The following is a 19,370-nucleotide window of genomic DNA, read 5'->3' as shown; positions in this document are numbered from 1 at the left end:
CATTCAATTTCATAATGCTCTAAAAACATGATGTTTTCACAGACTTTATTAATTGTGCAAAAAATTGTTATTTAGCTAGTAGCTCACTTATATATTTTACTTACATGTACTACACTCCTCATTATGGATTTCTTAATTTATGTTGAATAAACATTATAAAACATGAAAACATTTCATATTTTTGCCAATTTACTTTTTATAGGCCTACAGGCTGGCCAGCTCAGACGGCATTTCACACGTTCAATATAATCAATACTATGACAGAAATGTCTCCACCTAATGGCTGAGCTTTATTTTAATTGTTTTAAGAATGATGTAAGACTTTCACAAGATATATATATATATATAAAGGCATTGATATATATATATATAGAGAGAGAGATTTGGACACAGATATATCATCACTTACATCATTTAGCCTTCAGTTCATTATGATGGTGTCAAATGTGAGATTTTAAATAACTGCCATATTTTATTATTATCATTTTACATGTAAATAAATTTAAGCTATAGGTCTATAGATATACTCAGAAGTGCTGTGATGCTGTTTTTTTCTCTTTCTGCAAAAAGAAAACAAATTCTGGTGAATCTAAAAAAACATTGAGAATTCAAGATCTCTGCGAAGCGAGTTTATTATCATTTTTATTATTTCATAACATTGCAACACGAGTTTAAGAAAACCCTCAGGCCCTCTTTCAAAGTTGTAATATACAGTGCAAATTAAAGTCTGCTTTAATACAGACTGGAGCAAGTACAGAGTAAAAGCCACTCCCCCTTCAAATAAATAAAGCTCAATTCAATTCTCCTCAGTTGAGTCGATTGGACTGGAACGTAAAGATGAATTTACCTTCAACACATCCTCTGATGCTCTTTTTAATAGGTAAATACACATTTATGATGTTTGCTATAGAATTTGGGAAAATGAAACAGAATGTTCACCATGAATTTAATAAATAATAATTATCAATGTGTAGCTACACTATATACTGTGTAACCTCATAAAAACATGGGTATATGTTCTATAAAATCTGTTTATATCACATAATTTGCCAATGCTTTGTCATTTATCTTTCATTAAATAACTGATTTTGAAAGCACAGGGCAAAGCTATTTCCAAGAAGTATAGAGAAACATCACATGCTGTTATGTTTACTTTATTTTTAGATTCAGAACAATCTTGTCACTATCCATTTATATTTCCTTTGCAGTTTTAAAGGAAGAGTTCATCCAACTAAAATTAAATTTCTGTCATAATTGAATCCCCCTCATGTTGTTTCAAACCTGAAGGACTGACTTTCTTCTTTGTGGAACTCAAAAGAAGATGTGTGGATGAATGTCTCTGTGTATTTTTATTAATTTAAAACTCAAACTATGTTTTTTGGACACCAATAGTCTTCATAATATCTTCTTTTGAGTTCCGCAGAAGATGATACCATTGAAATTACTTAATTGTATTAATTGTAACATTTGTAATGACTTTGTGATTTCAGACATGACGCAACACAATGTTTTAGATGCAATTTAAATGCAAAACGCAGCTTATATTTGAATCTGAATCTTCTACTTTTCTTCATGACATTATTGATTGTTTTCAGGTATCATCTTTGTAAAACGAACATCTTTAACTTCGGTGAAAACGGTGAACAGTGGATCTACTGTCTCTCTTCTGTGTCCAAACATCTTGCCAGAACCCAGTTACACCGCCTGGTTCAAGCAGATTAATGGATCTCTTCCACTTTGCATTGTTACTCAATATGTGAGCAAAACACAAGCGGCGGACTCCATATATTTTAATGGCTTTAAGAAGGATCATATGATCCATGAGTTGTCAGTGAACCAAACATTTTCTTCCCTGAAGATTGTCAATGTTGACGTCTCTGACTCTGGAATGTTTTACTGTGGAAGTTTTTTGACGAATTACATGAAGTTTCACAACAAAACACAGTTAGTGGTAGTAAATGGTAATACCTGAGTCTATTTAACTGATTCATATTCAGTATCATTGCTATTCAGTTACTAATAGTTTTTTTGTATTCTGTTTTATCTTCAAAAGAGAGTAATCCGTTTAAAGAGGATATTGCAAATGCCGATTGTGGTATGTGTCTTACAGTTAAAAGAGAAACTTAATTTGACACTCATGCAACTTTTCTTTATTTCTAGCTTACATAATCTTGTTATCTCTGACTTTCCTCCTCTTTTTAATGATTTGAATGGTTTTAACAGGGGCGGTGGAAGAAACTTCAAGATCCTGCCACGTCTACTATACACTCACACTGATCTTGAGCGGCTTGGTTTTGCTTCCCACTGTTTTTGCGATTGTAGCCTTAATCAAGATGAAGGAAAGAAACAAACAGAAACAAGGCACGTAAACATCACAGTAGCACCTTAAACTAATAACTAATTATACTGGCAAAAACCTTTACCAATATATTCCTTGATAATAAGTCTCTGTACTGCTGTTATCAATGCTGATATTATCAAATCAGCATGAATGAAAAGTGCTTTAAATAATATTGAGGACTGTCTTGTTTTTAGATACTCAGCGCCATGGTAACAATGAAGAGATGAGCAAACAATTGCAGAAAAGGGTATTGTTTTGTATTGTGTCAAATAATTGTTGTTTCTATTACAGGGGAGGGTGGTTGTAACACAGGGTTAAAAAATGAGCTACATCGATGAAATCCCTATAGACTGCAAGTTCCTGTGAATACATATAATCAAAATTATACCTACAAAAAAAAAAGAAATTCCATGTTAGGCCTATAAATAAATAAAAAAATGGCTGAGAAGACATGAAGGGGTTGTAATACTATTTTTGCATTTACTTTTTCTATACACACAAAGATTGAAGACAATATGTGTAAAATCCGACATTTGACACAATATGAAAGTGACTAACATGCCCACTTTATGTTAGTTTCAATTGTTAGCACATATTTCAATCAGGGTTTTTTCTACATTTCTTTTAATTAAAGTGCTTTTAATTAAAGTGCAAATGGGATGGAGTTGAGAGTGGATTGAAGGGGGTTGATATACGTAAATTTGTTTTAATGCATGTACAAAATGTTTTATGATATCCATGTTTTTATGGTTAAAAAAAGTGTTACAAACCTCCCCAGTTTCACCTATATGATTGTGTACATTCATAGCATGTTTGCATTTTTTATTTTTGTGTTTCCAGGAGCGAGATGAAGACTTGAACTATGCAGCTCTAAATTTAGACAAGAAGAAGAGCAGAAGACCAGTAAGAAACATGAGGGAAGTGGAACCAAACGTTATTTACGCTGCCACACGCTGATCCACAGATTATCAGACCGTTTGTCACAAAACGCAGTTGAATCTCTGCTTATGTGAAATACACTAACTGTGTAGCTAGTTGTGCTGTTGACTGTTGTTGTGAATGATTTTATGCTATTTTATGTATAGCGCTTTGGTCCATATTTGATATCAGATGCAAAAGCCTCTAAGTGCCATCTGAAATTTTCTTCTAGAATGATCATTTTTATCAAGCTTATATATTTCAGTTCAGTAATTTCACTTAAATGGCAATGAAAATTACCTATTAATTGTCATTTAAGTGAAATTACTGAACTTATACGAGCTTGATAAAAATGATCATTCTAGAAAAAAAATTCAGATGGCACTTAGAGGCTTTTGCATCTGAACTCTTTATTTACAGTTTTGTAAGTGCTTTTTAAATAAAAATTTGAGTTGAGTTTAGAGCCGTCACAAGAGGGGCGTAAAGCAGCGATGACTCTGGGGCCAGTGTAAATGCATTTATGGCACCTCTGCAACATTAAACAGTCTTAATGTAGATTTTGTGGTATATATTTCTGCTACAGATGCATTCTCTGTTTGTTGTTTATGACAGCAGGATCTGATCTGCTGTCATTGTGAGACCTGATAATGTCAATTATGTACAGTCAATCAACTGAACACATGGGCATTTGAAACAAACTTGGGATGTACAGTTCTGCTAATAAGTTTACATACCCCTTGCAGAATATGCATTAAGAGCCGGTGGGAGTGAACTTTATGAATTGGATGATTGGGTTAAATTGTACTTATTTTGTCTTCACATATACATATATCTATATCTATACATCTATACCTATACCTATATATATCTATACCTATATATATATATATATATATATATATATATATATATATATATATGTATGTATAAACAAAATAATAAAAGTGTACACCCCCGGCTCTTAATGCATTATGTTGCCGTCTTGAGCTCCAGTGAATGTTTTCATCTTTTTAATATTTGTGTATGAATCCCTCAGTTATCCTCAGTGTCAAAAGATGGGTTAAAATATGCAGAAAAATGCTATAAAAACAGGAGGGCTTTTCTGAAGAACAGTGCTCATGACAAACAAGGGACTGATGAAAAACTATCACAAAACATAAAAGCAGTCGTTGATCATCAGCATACAACTCACAATATTACGATTTAGAGCTATATAAACTTTTGAACTGGTTCATTTGTGTAAATTAGTTATTTTGTCTTGTTTTTATTTTGTCAGCATCTGTTATGCTTATTCAGGACAGTACTAAATAAATAAATAAATATGATCTCTCTTATTTTGATAAGATCTTGCATATCCTCAAAGGGTATGTAAACTTATGAGCAGAACTATATAGTGTGATCACTCTCAATAACTGAATGGTGATAATAATAAAAATAAAAATAAAAAGGAATGGGTGTATAATTATCAGGTCATCTTGTGAGTTTAAATATATTCCTGTATACTGTACTCTATTACTAATGAATTACAGACTCAGGCAGACTTTCATATAATTTTTTAATCATTTAATCCTCAAAAGACTATTTCATTTTCATTATACATTTAAACATATTTGTAAAAATTCACAAGAATTTTCTTAAAGCAATATGTCAGCAACAGAAATCTGTTAATTAAAAAGAATACTCATCAAAATCATTGCTATAAAAACTGCTAATGCTAATAATAATAATAATAATAATAATCTGTGAATAATAAGTGTGATCTGTGAATAAACAGTCTCTTCTTGCCAGGTTTTCAATGGAGTTCATTTGAGCTCATTGGTCTTTCAGTCTACAAAATACAGCTCTGGAGCCGTTCTCTGATCTCTTCACACATTGTTCAATCCTGTTATTATGAGTGTAAATGATTCCTGGTTGAGAATATCCTGATGATTGTCTGATCCAGTAGACGCAGTATTGTCTTGCACTTATCTCACCAAAACAGTATAGATTCCAAAACCTGTTAAATACTGATGAACAGGAATATTGATTCATCCAAGTGAGTCGATTCTTTTGAATCGATTCACCCAAAAAGATCCGTTCAGATTCGCACTATAGTTAGTGTTGCTTTACAGACAGGATGAAGCTACAAGGAATCAAAGTGCATGACATACTTCTTTGTCACTAAGCTAGGGAAAACACCACCACAATAATAATAAAATAATAATAAATAATTTGATCTTCTGTTTTATCAAATAGCTACCAAGAAAGAAAGCAGTTGTCTTTCATTCTAGTAATTCATACTGGCAAGAAATCACAAAAAGTGATTTGGCTCATCCAATAGGGAGAGACTTCCGTGAATGGATGAGTCAGCGCTTCTAAGTTCACAGGTTCATTAAAATATTCATTCAAAACACTGATTCGTTCACAATCGAAACACGACAACAAACTCCCAAACATATTTTCTGTCATTATACACAATATCGATTGGCTGTTCGCCATGCAATTAGAAAACCTGAGTAGGCCTACTCCATAAAGCCATATTCTTATGTTCATCACTTTTATAAGCACTACTCAGACCCAATGACCCATCGGTTTAACAGAATTAAGCAGGGAGAACAGAGGCATATTCACATACCTTTCTGCCCATATCCGGGTTTTATCATTGACTTCTATATTCGAATAATCCACTGTGTCATCGCGTTCATACTGTATACACGGGTTTCTTGTATACAAACAATTCCGGATGCGCGCGCATCCAGGAGGCAGAAAACCGCTATCTGTTATGCCGAGTTCTGTAAAAGAACATTGTAATTAACGTAGATTTCGCATTGTTTGTAATTTCTTGTTGACTCAATAATAAACTGCAATTTCAGAGTTGGATCTGTTTGTTTGTGTCTCATATTAATATAACATTATGTAAAACGTCCAACTGTTTACGAATCAAAATCCGGACATACTGTGATGCATGTATGAATTATCATGTTAGACTAAGTTAGTAATGTAATAGCCAATGTTAGCAGTGCAGCATCTATTTTAGCCTGAATTTGCTTTTATATAAGTTAACCTTGTTTACGTTACTTTATGACCTGCAACATTTCATGACACATATAACGTTACTTTACTGTAAATCAAAGATTTGACGATGGATTATGTGGGAAGCCATTAGTACCTCCGACCGTGGCGATTATATTAAAAAACTTACTCTCAGCAGTGGTGAGATCTTGCCGGATCCCTACGCAATACATGACGATCTTTGGATTGTGGATGACAAGAAGTGGCCAGCAATTGTATGGCCTGATATATATAATTATCTTATTCAGACACCAAGTGTGTATACAAGAGAAATGATTAGAGCGTACAAATCCCTTGATGCATATAACTACGCTATGTGGTCGGTCATGTGCAGCTCGTCAAATTATGAATAGAAAGAATATAACATACAACTTCCTCCTTCTGTCCCACTCTTCCATTCGCCTAGATTTGGAGTTACTTACAACACGTATAATTTAAATGAGCAGATAAAACACAACAGATAGGCCTGCATGTAAATAAATTACGCAACAACTCCTTGCCATTTTGACTTAGCGACAACACCACCACTTTGTTACTAGCCTAAACCCTTTACTCCGGTACGAAGACCGCGGGTCTTTTGCCTCTTGGTTGCGTGCGCAAGCAGTGATGACGTCGCCGAGAAATCCATGTATTGCCCACCAATGCTATATGCATGAATATATGGACTTTTTAAAAGATTCGATTGAATGTGTGGACTCTGCTGGTTAATGTTTGAAGCACTTGTCAAGAAATACGTTTAACAATCGCAACAAGCGTTAATGAATGTCCCTGTGTTTTGCGCAAGAATCACGTTTTTGAATTCTTCGCAGTTTAGCGTTCTTGTGTATCAGCTAGTGCAGGAATTGTTGGGAAATCAACCGAAGACCGTTCCCACTCATGAATAATGTAGAGAATCTAATGACGCAACCGTTTCTCCCCAAATGATGGACAGAAAATGTTAGGGTGCACCAGCAACCAGAGACATGAGGGGGAATAGTATTTTTATTGGTTATTCCTGTTGATATTTACAGGTAAAATATGTTTACAGTGAACAGAAATCAAAATTATATATATTTTTAATATTTATAATATAATTATATATATATATATATATATATATATATATATATATATAGTCAGATTATGTCCAAACTGGTAAAACTATAGCAATAAAAACTATGTGACAACAGCAATAACTTCTTAGCCAAGCATTTGTAATTATCTTCACTAGTGGTTTGTGATTTGTGAATAAACAGTTTCATTTTGGCTGGTTTTCACTGCAGATCTTTTTGAGGTGGAAGGCTTTTTGGAAAAACTCAGAGCTGCATAATTTAAGGCTTCTGTTTCCTCAACCTGCACAGGAAAAATACAAACATGATCAGCCTACATCACAGAAAACAGTAAAGACTAAGATTGTAAAAAAAAAAAAAAAAAAAAAAAAATCTATTTCAAATATAGTGTGATCATGTGCCTCTGAAGACTGGGGTAATGGCTGCTGAAAATTCAGCCAACACTGGAATAAATTACATAAAAATTATTATTATTATTATTATAAAAAAAAAGGTATTTTAAATTGTAACAATATTTAAAAATGTTACAGTACTACTGTTTTTTTTTTTAAAATCAAATACATGCAAAACTTAAAAACAAAACTTTGGAAAAAACAGCTTTAGTCTAGTTGCTAGAGCTTGATCCACAATATATATATATATATATATATATATATATATATATATATATAATTCGGAAGTCATGCAATGTGTTATAAAACATTTATTATTTTCCTTCCCAATAAATTACAGGGCAAATAAAAATAGATTACCTGATTCCTTTGATTTCTGGGTTGTTTCAAAGCTTCTTTGGATAATATTGAAATATACATTGTTAATTACACTGATCAGAATTAAAAAAATAGCAATTTAGAGATTAATATTTATTATTTATTATTTAATTTTGCGATGAGATTATTTTAATATATTTACCTTTTTTTTGCTTCTTTTGAATCAGTCTCACCAGAATTATGTTCACAATCATGGATATTACGCTTATTGTCAACAGGATTAAAACTACTGGATTCCAAAAGGTCGAAGATGCTGAAATGATAACATAGATTTAAGAGTTCATGTAAGAACATAAAGACAAAGACATATGAATAATTATTAATAATAATTGGCTGACTGAAGGTGGTACTATACAGTATGTTGCATTATGTAACTAATGTATATATCAAAATCAAATACTGCTGTACCTTCAATAGTCAACTCAGTTCCATTTCCCAAGTGTATCTTCCCACACGTGTCCACAGCACAGTAATAAATCCCAGCATCAGATGATTTGAGTTCAGTCTGAGGGAGACTGTAGACACAGCTCTGGGTAGAAGAGCCGTTCTCTGATCTCTTCATACACTGATCACTCCTGTTATTATGAGTGTAAATGATTCCTGACTGAGAATATCCTGATGAATGTCTGAACCAGTAGACGCTGTATTCTCCTGCACAGATCTCACCGATGACCGAACACTGCAGAGTCACTGAATCTCCTGGATGAAGTCTGTCAAACACAGGCTCCTGGAGAACAGTGGTGCTTCTTATTCGGTCCCTTTCTGAAAGAAATGCAACATTCTGTAAATACATTAAAACAATACTCATTTATGTGCAGTCAAATATTGTCATTAACTCACCTTTAGGTAGCAGAATTGTCCCTTCTCCAAATTTAATAATGTTCAAGAAAGTCACAGCACAATAGTAGTTTGCAAAATCATATTCCTCCACGTGAATGATGCTCAAATTAAAAGAGCCTCTTCCAATTCTGATTAAGTATCGATTTGTATTGTCAAAGTCATTTTGATATGTTACGCTTCCTGATTCATGTTCTGAATATGCCATAAGAAGTGGTTTCTTGCCAAAAGAATGTTTATACCATGAAATATAATTAATAAAGTCATCTGAGTGAGAGCAGGGTAAAATCACACTGCTTCCAAGTTCAGCAAATAGCACAGGGGTTTGGTGAATAAAATCCTCTCTTTCACTTGTCCCATCTATAAAACAAACAAGCAATATGGTAACAAACAAAAATGTGAAACAAAATGCTCAATTAAAATACAATTTAAACATACTTGTAAATGTGAGGAGAAAGAGGGTAAATGAAACCCAGAACTTCATTTTGTAGCGCCTGCACTTGTTCTAAAAGAGAAATAAACACAGATCTAGAAAAGTTCGAACACGAAACTGTTTAAATGATCAGATCACAAACTATTGTAACATGCTGACCCCACTAACATCTGAATTTAAGTGCTGTAAGTAGATAAATGACCTTTTAGTAATTTTTTTAGTATAGTATAGTAAGAATAAGGAAAAATTGTTTTGCAATTATTAATTTGATAAAGTTTCGTGAAGATTTAAAGGGATTACTTACAAACGTATAAGATGTTAATCTGATATAACAGTCTTCTAATAATGATTGAAGCTCACTGAAGTAAAATAGATCCACTATATTCAACACAATTACATTAGATGAATTTAACTAGATTAATTTAAGAGAACTAAAGTGCCCTATATATGTAGCTGAAAGTGTCAATTTGGTAGCATGTCTCATTTCAGACTGCTTCCTCTTTTATGCACAGCAGTGTTAAAAGATCAAAGACTGACTGACTCTGATGTTTGACTGGTTGTTTTAAAGGAAGGGGAAGAACCACATTTCATTTTTCAAATGTGTGTCACATGCTGGCTTCCACAGAAAAACGATGACATCACATTTAATAGCCACTAGCAACAATACAGATAAACACCAACACAAAACATTAACAGAAGACCGTGACCAGGCGATTACTGAGGGTTAAATACACCATGGCAATGAGAGACAGGTGAGACTAATCAATTAAACAATGAATAACTATGACAACCAAGGAAACAGGAACTAAACCACAGGAACTGAAAACAGGCAATACAAGACAAAATAATATCAAAATAAGTGTTCATGAACAAAGACACAGGGGAATCATGACAATGTGTATAATTATAGGCAGAGCTGGTGACTAAACAATCTGAGTAACAACAAAAATAATATCCTTTACAATATAAGGATTCTGACACATAAACATTTACTGAAAGTGAATATAGAATGAATAGAATGAAGTGAAGTGTACACTTAATGAATGTATATATTAAAGTTAATTAAAATTGCACTATGTAACTTTTGGCCCTCTAGCGGTTAAAGAACAAAACTGCAACCATTTTGCGGAAGAACATTGTTTTGGTTGTGTTTCGGCTGTGAGGATGAATATAGTTATTCTACTGCTCATAAAATCTCAAGCTGGGGTGCGTTTCCTGTACAACTACGTAATTCGCTGGTTCACTACCATAATACGATGCATCGTTGAAGAAATCAACTAACTAGTCACGACTGTTTCCCAAAACCGCATTGTCGCAAATTGGTAGTGGTTAATGATGTCACACAGGTGGTGGAGTAATAACTTAATATAATGAATCTGTTTGAGATTGAATGCCAGACGTTTTGCTATAAATTACGAACATGGCGTCTGAGGACTATCTTAATATTTTTCTCAGTTATTTGCTTTATTTCCAGATTCAATCATAGGCTCAATCTTACGTTGTAGAGCACGAAAATAATTTCCAGCACAGGACAACAACTAACAAAAAATAATGAAATGACCGTTAACAATACATTGTAAAAAATAGAAAAAAAACTTTAAAAATAATGCTTTACAATGTACTCTGTTAGAGAGCTACATATGACAAGTTATCAGTTAATTTATCAATAATCTACCTTACTAACCTGTTGAGTAATAAAAACTCCATCTCCACGTCGCTTTTACAACAATTCAAATCCCTTAGTTCTTGCTTTCTCCAAAAAGCAAAGCCAATGTTGATTCTTGTTTTATTACGAGCTCTGTCGTGTTCTCTTTTTGCCAGCGGACTCTTCTCTTTTCTCCATTTTTTAAAGAGGGTGATTCCCCGGAGGTTTGAGATTTAGCGTGCTCTGCTAGAGAGCTGCACGTTTCTGGATAAATTGAGAATCATGATTTTTTTGTTTCAAACAAAGATCACGATTCTGAACAGATAACTAAACAAAACATGTAATTTACTACTAGATTTTATGACAAAATGTAAATTTCTGCAGTCTATTTAAATAATCTGAATCAGTTAAAAATGTTTCAATTAATGGTTCAATGACTCACTCACGTACTTCACTTGTTTTATTACTGGATGAATAAGCATTTTTGAACGGATCTCGTAGATGAATGATTCAATGACAAATACATTTTTTACCAGTCACTTGTCGCCACCTGGTGGCATAACAATAATCTATTCAATCATATTTTGAAGCACAGAGTTACTTTCAAAAGGAGATATAATGAATAATGATACTGCATGGTTGAAAAGACTGTTTGTGAAGTAGTTTCATACATGATATCTGCTTTCTGTGTTTCAGCGGCAGCGCCAACATAGATTTTAATATTCCGGTGTGATTTTGTAAAAGGTTTAACAGACACAAATCATTGTCATTTAGGAATGTGATGGATATGTGAATCGAGATCGAAATCTTTTAACGATTAATCATGAGGCTCTAGTGTGCTTCATGTCAACCTTTCTCACTTGTTGTCACTCCCGCACCATCAGAACCGCCTTAACCTAATTTTAGGGCCTGGGGCTGAGAGGTGCAGTGCAGGCAAGACAGAAGAGTTCGAGGGCGATTTCACTGTTTTATATGATTTGACTGTAACTAACCACAAACAAATGATGTATGGAAAAGAAACTGTCGACAGTCTCAGTGAGTTTAATTCATACATTTATAGTTCAATTGTTGTAGTTTTATGATGCAAGTTTAGCACTGCTGCAGTTCATTTTACAGTTTCTCCTGCATTATGTTGACTATTAGGGACAAGAAAATTGATTATTTGTCAAATTCGGATGACGTTTTAGTAATTTATGACAGTATGAGTGAGTTTAATTTGTAGATTGATCGATCGTTAATCTAGTAAATTATTTAATCCACTGAACACTGCTGTGTGGTAATATAAAAACACTCACCCAACAGCACACTGTTTCTTTTGAGCCTAATTCCTAGTCAAATTAAAATAATATAGTTGTATCACTTGTGATGGTGTTTTGTATAGATGTGGCCAGACGAGCAGTCTACCAATAACATTAGAGCGACAGCACTATCAACGCCCACAAGCGACTTCACAGTATAGAGACTAGAGACATACAGCGACAAAATCACTGGCTGTGTGAACGGGGCTTATGGGGCCCATGGGTCACTCAATCAGCAGATATGTAACATGCGATTAGAGTGATTGACAGAAAACCTGACAAATTACAAAACAATATGACCTTTTCAGCTCATCATGAACCTGAACATGGGAGGCCCCTGAACTTGGGAGGCCCCTGGGCTTCAGCCCAGATAAGCCTGTGTATTAATGCGGCCTTGCGGCACCATACACACGTCAAAATACTATAGCCAGAGCAACTTTGTACGGATTAAAAAAAAAAAAAAAAAAAAATGTTTTATTTGAACATTCAGTTTACAGTGTGAAACAACAAATTTGGACCACAACAATAATTATTAATAAAAAAAAGATATAAAGAATGGTGAAAAAAAAACACTTCAACAACATCATAGCACAAAACAAAAAACAGCTAGACAGTGAAATTAACAAGAATGGAGAAAAAAAAGAAAGAAATAGGGTATTACTTAAATCAAAACAAATCTAAACATTGTTTAAGGTAAAAAGTTTGTAGGTCTTGCAAATTGTACATGTTCTGAGCGCTTTTGGTTAAAGGTCCCGTTCTTCGTGATCCCATGTTTCAAACTTTAGTTAGTTTGTAATGTTGTTGTTAGAGTATAAATAATATCTCTAAAATTATAAAGCTCAAAGTTCAATGCCAAGCGAGATATTTTATTTAACAGAAGTCGCCTACATCGAACGGCCGGTTTGGACTACATCCCTCTACTTCCTTCTTTAATGACATCACTAGAACAGTTTTTTGACTGACCTCCGCCCACAGGAATACACAAAAAAAGGGGGCGTGGTCTTGTTGCGCTCCCACGGAGAAGAGGAATAGTTGTGTTTGTAGAGTGTGTTTGTCGCCATGTCGTCGAGACGCTGTTATTTCATCCCGGAGTCCAATCACCTTTGTTTGGCCTTCCCTGAGCGCATGCATCTCCACATTATGGTAAGAGGCGTAACCTTTCCGGGCAACGTGCACTAAGCTGCTGTCGAATCACAACACAGGAACCGCTGGCACAATCAGAACTCTTTACGTATTTCTGAAGGAGGGACTTCATAGAACAAGGAAGTCATCAGCCCGTTCTTAGGACATAACACATGTTATATTGCATACTGTAAACACAATCAAAGCTTCAAAAACACACGAAAAACGGGACCTTTAAGAGAGGATGAAATTGCAATCAAGTAATGTTTTATCTCGTGTAAGAATACCAAAATAATTGGTTTACAATTTGAAAACTTACATATGTGGATATAAAATCTACATTGGAAAATAATTCGATTATTATAAAGCAGGCATTTGAATCTGCTTCAAAAAATAAAAAAAATAACAGTTTTGGGATTCATTTCAATTTTCAATTCAATTTTTTGGAAGATATTGCTTTAGATAAACCAACTAACATCTTTCCAAAGTGGCAGACTATATTGTAACTGCACGACCAAAACAAGTGAAGAAGAGTTTCAGTGTCATTCTGACAGAACGATCTGATCTTATTTTTTTTTTTTTATGCAATTTTTGACAGGGTAATATTATGAAATAAATTAAAATATTTTACTTTGCTTTGTTTGTGAGGAAAAACCTTTTCTCTATGTACGGATATGACGAGAGACGCACGGGCGAGTGACGTATGTACGCAATTTCTTGCGAAAAGCATCCCGCTCAGTCTAAAATTGTCACGCTGAGGCAAGGATGAAGCAGAGAGAGAATCCATATGCAAGCACACATTTAATAAAACAAACAGGTAATCCAGGCGGAACACGGAACTCAGGACACGAACAGGTAACAGCTACATTAAACAACGACCGACAACCAACAACTGAAGCACAGAGGTTTAAATACACAGGCAAACAAGCTAAACAAGATAACAAGGGGGTGTGGCTAATTAGAAACACCTGGGAGAACTAATAAGCAAGAAAAACTACAAAGGACTACAAAACATGACACAAAACAGGAAATAACTAAAGTCCACACAAGACGAGGGAAACACAAGACAGGAAACATTACAAAAATACTTATAACAGGCTTACCAATCAGGCTAAAATAAAAATATGTTTGGAACAAGGATTGACGGTGTATTGACTCCGTACCATACATACGTAGGTTAATTTTAGCTAATTTTATGTTTTACTGTAGCCTACTCATCACTGCCACAACTGACCATTTTGAAAAGTGCATGATGAGTCAGGGATAATCTGAGCATTAAACGATTTGAATGCACTTTGTGGAGGCAATTACTGTAGCTCTGTGTCACCCTTTTGTGCATTAAAATCGTTTAATAGCACAGCTAGCCGTGGATTATCCCTTACTTATAGTGTACTTTGATCTTTGAAAATTTGCAAACCTTTTACATTCACAAACAGCTATAAACCAAAAAGAAAAAAGAAGCAAAATACCAACACTTAAAATTTATTCATAAACAATAAATACAAATGTCATCAAATAATCAAAGAATCTAGAAGTGAGAGATGACCATAGAGACAGACAGCACTGTGTGAGTGTTCTGGCTACAGAACTGGGTTTCTTTTCTCCAGTTAGAGAATCCTAATGATTCTTTTGTTTGCTTTAAATGCTCAGACCAAAACAAAGAGATATTTTACTCCAAGAGATAAACCATTACATTTAACAGAGTTAGTAACCCAATGACCCGAGGAGGACCACACCTTATTCACACACACACACACACACACACACACACACACACACACACACACACACACACACACACACACACACACACACACACACACACACACACACACACACACACACACACACACACACACACATCTTAAGCAAAAAAACAACTTATTTTCATTATAAAGCATACAATTGCAGAAATCAACATATTACAGAACTTAACCAGTGACATAACATTTATACAAATATGAATTGGTAAGCAAATTACAAACATTATAAACATTAGAAAAATTGTATTCACAAACATAATCATCAACATCCACAATATGCATATAATGATTTCATCCATCCTTGTAAACTAGCGCATTATGAGTTGGGTGTAAATGACACGTGTCTCCTCTTGGCTTAATGTATCCACGGACTACAGAGGGAAAATTTTAATAAAACATAAATTTGTATTCTGCGACATAACTTTGTATAATCTACTACACATGTTTCTACTACACATTTTCTGTTAATTCACGATGTTAATTATGGCAAAATGTTCTAAATGTAATCCCAACCTAAACTCAAGCTTATATGGGTGCTCTGTTTAATTACTAACCTTATTTACAACAGAGGCAGCTTTATCCTAATTGCATTTTAATTATAAAAGTATTTTAATTTTGTGGAAAAAAAAATATTACCTTCTTCCATTGATTTCTGGGGTGATTCAAGGATTCTTAGAAAAATATGAATAAAAAATATATATTGAAAACATTGAATGCTGAAGCTAAAGAGCTGGTGTTGATATAGACTAGGAGGCACACTCATACCTTTAATGCAGGTCTTTTGAATCACTATAAGTAGAATTATAATCACAATCATGGCCATGATTGTCAGTGTTGCCAGGACTAAAGTTATTGGATTCCAGACCAACTGTAAATCTGAAATAGTTAAATATGTGAGATTACATGTGCTTCAATAAAAAAAAAAAAATTAAAAACACATAAACATTCATGACTAAAGACAATGCTGTACTAAATTTCAAGTCTATAGTAAATCAAATATTGCTGTACCTTCAATAGTCAACTTAGTTCCATTTCCCAAGTGTATCTTCCCACACATGTCCACAGCACAGTAATAAATCCCAGCATCAGATGATTTGAGTTCAGTCTGAGGGAGACTGTAGACACAGCTCTGGGTAGAAGAGCCGTTCTCTGATCTCTTCATACACTGATCACTCCTGTTATTACGAGTGTAAATGATTCCTGACTGAGAATATCCTGATGAATGTCTGAACCAGTAGACGCTGTATTCTCCTGCACAGATCTCACTGATGACCGAACACTGCAGAGTCACTGAATCTCCTGGATGAAGTCTGTCAAACACAGGCTTCTGGAGAACAGTGGTGCTTCTTCTGTCCCTTTCTGAAAGAAATGCAACATTCTGTAAATACATTAAAACAATACTCATTTATGTGCAGTCAAATATTGTCATTAACTCACCTTTAGGTAGCAGAATCGTCCCTTCTCCAAATGTAATAATGTTCAAGAAAGTCACAGCACAATAGTAGTTTGCAAAATCATATTCCTCCACGTGAATGATGCTCAAATTAAAAGAGCCTCTTCCAATTCTGATTAAGTATCGATTTGTCTTGTCAAAGTCATTTTTATATGTTACGCTTCCTGATTCATGTTCTGAATATGCCATAAGAAGTGGTTTCTTGCCAAAAGAATGTTTATACCATGAAATATAATTAATAAAGTCATCTGAGTGAGAGCAGGGTAAAATCACACTGCTTCCAAGTTCAGCAAATAGCACAGGGGTTTGGTGAATAAAATCCTCACTTTCACTTGTCCCATCTATAAAACAAATAAGCAATGTGGTAACAAACAAAAATGTGAAACAAAATGCTCAATTAAAATACAATTTTAAACATACTTGCAAATGTGAGGAGAACAAGGGTAAGCAAAACCCAGAACTTCATTTTTGTAGCGCCTGGACTTGTTCTAAAAGAGAAATAAACACGTCAACATAAGTCTGGACAACATGCAAATGTATAAATGTGCAAATATGTTTAAATAGAAAAAAATTACCTACTTTTAGATCACTAACAATTGAAACACTGACACTACTAACATTAGTACTATAATAATATAAAATAGCTCAGAAATGTTGGTAATAAAAATACAATACAGTATTATGTTAAAATAATAAAAAATAATATGCAATGATTAACTTGATAAAGAAAGATTAAAGGGTTTACTTACAACCTTAAAAGAAATATGTCAGAATTAATATTATAATCCGCTAACAGTGATTGCAGGTCACAGAAAAAGTAGAGTCAGTAAATTCAGCTCAGATTATATCATATATAAGAGAACTGAAGGGTCCTGGTTATATGGTGGACAGTGTCCATTTGATGGCAAGTCTTCAGACTGCTTCCTCTTTTATGCACAGCAGTTCAAAGAACAAAGACTGACACTCTGATGTTTCACTGCAGGCTGGTTTAAGAGACGGGGCAGAACCAATTTCCTTTAATAGAGTCTCTTTACATACACTTGTACCTGTATGGCGATGACATTGATAAATTACACAAGAAACACAGCCCTAAATAATGTTACATAAGCTGCCAATTAAACCCATTTAGAGTGTTATACTATTTCTAAATGCCTAATAATCTCAAAATAGGCAAGTATCGGCTAATTAAAAGGCCTAGCTGATAAAGTGGTTTATCACTATATGTGCAAGCTCCAGTTCTGATATGCTGATCTGCATGTACAAAGATACACTCAAACGCCTCTAATTCTATTATGTTGGTCCAGCAAATCTCTAAAATGCTATGGGACTCTTTTTGCTCAAGGGCACTCAGTTTTGCAGATTGTTTTGAACCCCAGCTCCCAGTACAGTAGCTGCATCTGAATTCACATGCTTTCAGGTGTATGTAAATGAAGAACAAACTTCTCAATTATTGATGTATTACGTTATTAAGCATATCTCTAAATTAAATTCCCTTTTGCCAGTCTATAACTTGGCCAGTTACATTATGTATATCTAAAGGCTGTTTCCGTGTAAGAGTACTACATGTTCTCAAGGCTTGGCTCAAGCTCTAAGGTGTAAAGTGTTACCTAAGGACTCTAGGCTGAACAGTTATGAGGAATGGTTGCTAGGGTGGGCAAGACCCTCGTGTATAGCTGAGCCTGATAAGCATTTTTGCAATATTTGTTTACCCTAATTATTAGACACACCAGTGGGGTCAGTCATGCATTTGGAAAATGGTTAAACTGTGATGTGTGCAAATAATGCTTGCAAAAGTATGCACAGGTGCAAACAGATGCACTTATGTAATTTTACATAGCCTGTATTTATTGGGTGACAGTGATTTCATCAAGTACAAGTTCCTGGATCAGCATCTTTGTTGATCCTCGAACATTCAAATCAACCAATCAGATATTAGGGACAAGTTTAGGCTTACAACCAGGGTTAGGTGTTTCTACATCAGTGTTATTCACCTATCATTTCCATATGATTTTTAATAGGTTACTTATGGGTAGGAGTATAGGACCAAATTTTCAGACAGGAATGTTGTTCCAGGATCATTAAAATATGTTGAACCAGGAACATGTCTTACTTGGCAAAGTCACATTGACCGTATATATATTGTGTGTGTATATACTTACACTTACCACAAGTGGATTGGGTAAACATGTACTGTACATCATGTATTATTTTATTTTTTACCTGCAGTATAAAAGAAAAAAATCCAAATCCAAATTTGATTAAAGTTTTCTACAAATCTTAATACAGTTTTACTATGTCAGTGCTAAAGTTAAATGTTGTCCACTTATGTTCACCTCAGCGGCTCTGCAGTCTGTACTGAACAGCTTCTTCCTGTCAGTCACTATACAGGAAATGATGTCGTACACTGTGGCCTCTTAACTAGAGCTCTGTTTGAGATCACATCTTCTCCTTATATGGACAAATGATGTGATTTGTGGTAGTACTCGCCTAAAGCCTGCAGTGTTTTATATCTTTATTATGCTTTTAACCATTTTGATGTCATGTCTGGGGTGCATATTGCTTGTAGATGTTTGTGGTAAACGTGGCTGAAACAAACTCTTGATTTCAGATCAAAAGTTAAATAGTTAGCAAAGATCTCTGATGTGGTGCAATGGCTGTATCGTTAAACCCTTATGTATTGTATATTATTT

At 34.3% G+C, this 19,370-nt stretch overlaps 3 protein-coding genes across 6 annotated transcripts in view; 1 reads left to right on the top strand and 2 right to left on the bottom strand.

The window, feature by feature from the left end:
• The first annotated feature begins 825 nt into the window (after positions 1 to 825).
• Positions 826 to 19,370, top strand: part of nitr7b (novel immune-type receptor 7b) — a 112,372-nt gene continuing 93,827 nt past the window's right edge. Inside the window, exon 1 of the mRNA XM_084406078.1 lies at positions 826 to 880. Coding sequence (XP_084262204.1) covers positions 838 to 880 — 43 coding nt within the window. The 5' untranslated portion in view covers positions 826 to 837. The remainder of the gene's footprint in view (positions 881 to 19,370) is intronic.
• LOC311288573 (uncharacterized protein) lies at positions 7,431 to 9,891 on the bottom strand. Of its 2 annotated transcripts, none has more exons than XM_084406065.1 (7): positions 9,704 to 9,891; positions 9,405 to 9,471; positions 8,970 to 9,326; positions 8,538 to 8,891; positions 8,272 to 8,382; positions 8,112 to 8,146; positions 7,431 to 7,642 (listed from the first exon to the last, which is right to left on the bottom strand). In XM_084406065.1, the coding sequence occupies exons 2-7, from the start codon at positions 9,448 to 9,450 to the stop codon at positions 7,517 to 7,519; spliced, it is 1,029 nt and encodes a 342-aa protein (XP_084262191.1). In that variant the 5' UTR covers positions 9,451 to 9,471; positions 9,704 to 9,891; the 3' UTR covers positions 7,431 to 7,516. The 2 variants fall into 2 exon arrangements, with proteins under 2 accessions (XP_084262191.1, XP_084262192.1); XM_084406066.1 differs by having other exon boundaries at positions 8,112 to 8,143.
• LOC311288571 (uncharacterized protein) overlaps positions 14,937 to 19,370 on the bottom strand; it is a 104,780-nt gene continuing 100,346 nt past the window's right edge. Inside the window, exons 1-7 of one of the 3 annotated variants that reach the window (XM_084406062.1) lie at positions 17,430 to 17,569; positions 17,101 to 17,168; positions 16,665 to 17,021; positions 16,236 to 16,586; positions 15,993 to 16,103; positions 15,864 to 15,898; positions 14,937 to 15,598 (exon numbers count right to left, since the gene is read on the bottom strand). In XM_084406062.1, the coding sequence (XP_084262188.1) occupies positions 15,536 to 15,598; positions 15,864 to 15,898; positions 15,993 to 16,103; positions 16,236 to 16,586; positions 16,665 to 17,021; positions 17,101 to 17,146 (963 nt within the window). In that variant the 5' untranslated portion in view covers positions 17,147 to 17,168; positions 17,430 to 17,569 and the 3' untranslated portion in view covers positions 14,937 to 15,535. Of the gene's footprint in view, positions 15,599 to 15,863; positions 16,104 to 16,235; positions 16,587 to 16,664; positions 17,022 to 17,100; positions 17,169 to 17,429; positions 17,570 to 19,370 lie in introns of those variants that run through there. The other 2 variants (XM_084406060.1, XM_084406061.1) reach the window with 2 other exon arrangements.

Source organism: Rutilus rutilus (genome assembly GCF_951802725.1).
Source record: "Rutilus rutilus genome assembly, chromosome: 3".
NCBI classification, from domain to species: Eukaryota; Metazoa; Chordata; class Actinopteri; order Cypriniformes; family Leuciscidae; genus Rutilus; species Rutilus rutilus.
Note: the sequence above shows the minus strand (reverse complement) of the source record. Positions and strands in the feature narration are given on the sequence as shown.